The sequence below is a fragment of the Merops nubicus genome, unplaced genomic scaffold (assembly GCF_000691845.1).
Source record: "Merops nubicus isolate BGI_N331 unplaced genomic scaffold, ASM69184v1 scaffold29391, whole genome shotgun sequence".
NCBI classification, from domain to species: domain Eukaryota; kingdom Metazoa; phylum Chordata; class Aves; order Coraciiformes; family Meropidae; genus Merops; species Merops nubicus.
The window spans coordinates 7,430-8,715 of NW_008586740.1; the positions used below are offsets into that span (position 1 = coordinate 7,430).

The window sequence follows — 1,286 nt, forward strand, 5'->3', positions numbered from 1 at the left end:
CTTCACCTGCCCTGCTCCTTGCTGTTCCTCATCCCAGTTAAGTCTCTTAATGCTGCAACCTTTGATCCTGTCTCCAAGGCGGAAGAGCTGCGGTGCCTGCACAGCAGGAGAGCTGGGACACCACCCCCCGAGCTGGGCTCACCTCTGGAGGCTGCTCACCGACCCCAGCAGCTGCAGGGGGCTAGTTCTGCCCTTCCTGACCCTGCCCACAAGGGCTCTCCAGCCCCTGCTGCACTGGGCATCAGCTCACACCCAGCACTGCTGCCACCAGCCAACTGTAGGAAGTGTTCTGGGTGAAGGGGATGGGACCCCAGCCTGGAAACTCCACAGATCATCCTGAGCAAGGGGGTGTCCTTGAGCTCAGCAGGTTGTTGTCGAGAGCGTCCTTCACTTCCCACACAGTGCAGCTCACACAGCTCTGCTGGCCCCAGTGTTGCCCCTGGCAAGGGACAGGGCAGGGTCAAGACTGGCCAAGGGGAGCAGCCGAGTCCTTCGCTGCTCCCCTGTCTCCTCAAGGATTTGGTTTCCATGTGCTGGTCTGTCTTTGTGCTTTGTTCCAGCGGGTTCAGAGCCTGTGATGCCATCAGCCAGCTCCCTCCAGGGAAACTGGCTCTTTTCCCTGAGCCTGCCAGGCCCCCACACGCATCCCTGAGCCTTCCTCCTGCTGCTCCTCACTCCTCACCTCCCACGGAGGGGCTGGGGGCCTGCCCGACGCCGCTGCCCCACCACGTCACCTGGCAGTGCCACCAGCACCGGGATACACACCCATTCATGCCAGTGAGTGGAAAAGAAGGAATACTTTAGAACCAAAAGGGACTAACCAAAAAAAAAGAAAGTATAATTGTAACTCAAAATTACTGACACAACCCCCCCTCCCCCCCCTTCCCATGACAGAGGGCCCAGGAATTAGACTTTCTTGGGACGGCGTCCAACTTGGTAATAGTAATAAACGCTGATGAGGATGAAGAGGGCTCTGCTGACCAGGAGGAGCACGGCACCCGTGGCTATCCGGCTGCTCTCGACCAGGGAGATGGTGGTAACTGGAGGAGAAGAGACAAGGCAGAGGCTGCTGATGGAGAACCAGTGGAGACAAGCAGCACAAAGCTGTTTTCTGCTGCCCTCTAACGCGGCGTCCCCGCAAGAGCTCAGACCTAGAGGCAGCAGCAGCCTTCAGCACAGGCTCCCAGGCACAGCACACCCATGGCAGAGGCTCCTCACCAGCCTCAAAAGGGTCACTCAAGCAGAGAAAATTATTTTGGTTGGAAAAGACCTTTAAGATAGTTGAG

General features: G+C 57.9%; 1 protein-coding gene across 1 annotated transcript in view; it reads right to left on the bottom strand.

Moving 5' to 3' along the window:
* Nucleotides 1-906: 906 nt before the first annotated feature.
* Nucleotides 907-1,286, bottom strand: part of TP53I11 (tumor protein p53 inducible protein 11) — a gene marked incomplete at its 5' end in the record, with an annotated part of 1,351 nt that continues 971 nt past the window's right edge. The window contains one exon of the mRNA XM_008948748.1: nucleotides 907-1,040. Within this exon, the coding sequence (XP_008946996.1) occupies nucleotides 907-1,040 (134 nt within the window). The remainder of the gene's footprint in view (nucleotides 1,041-1,286) is intronic.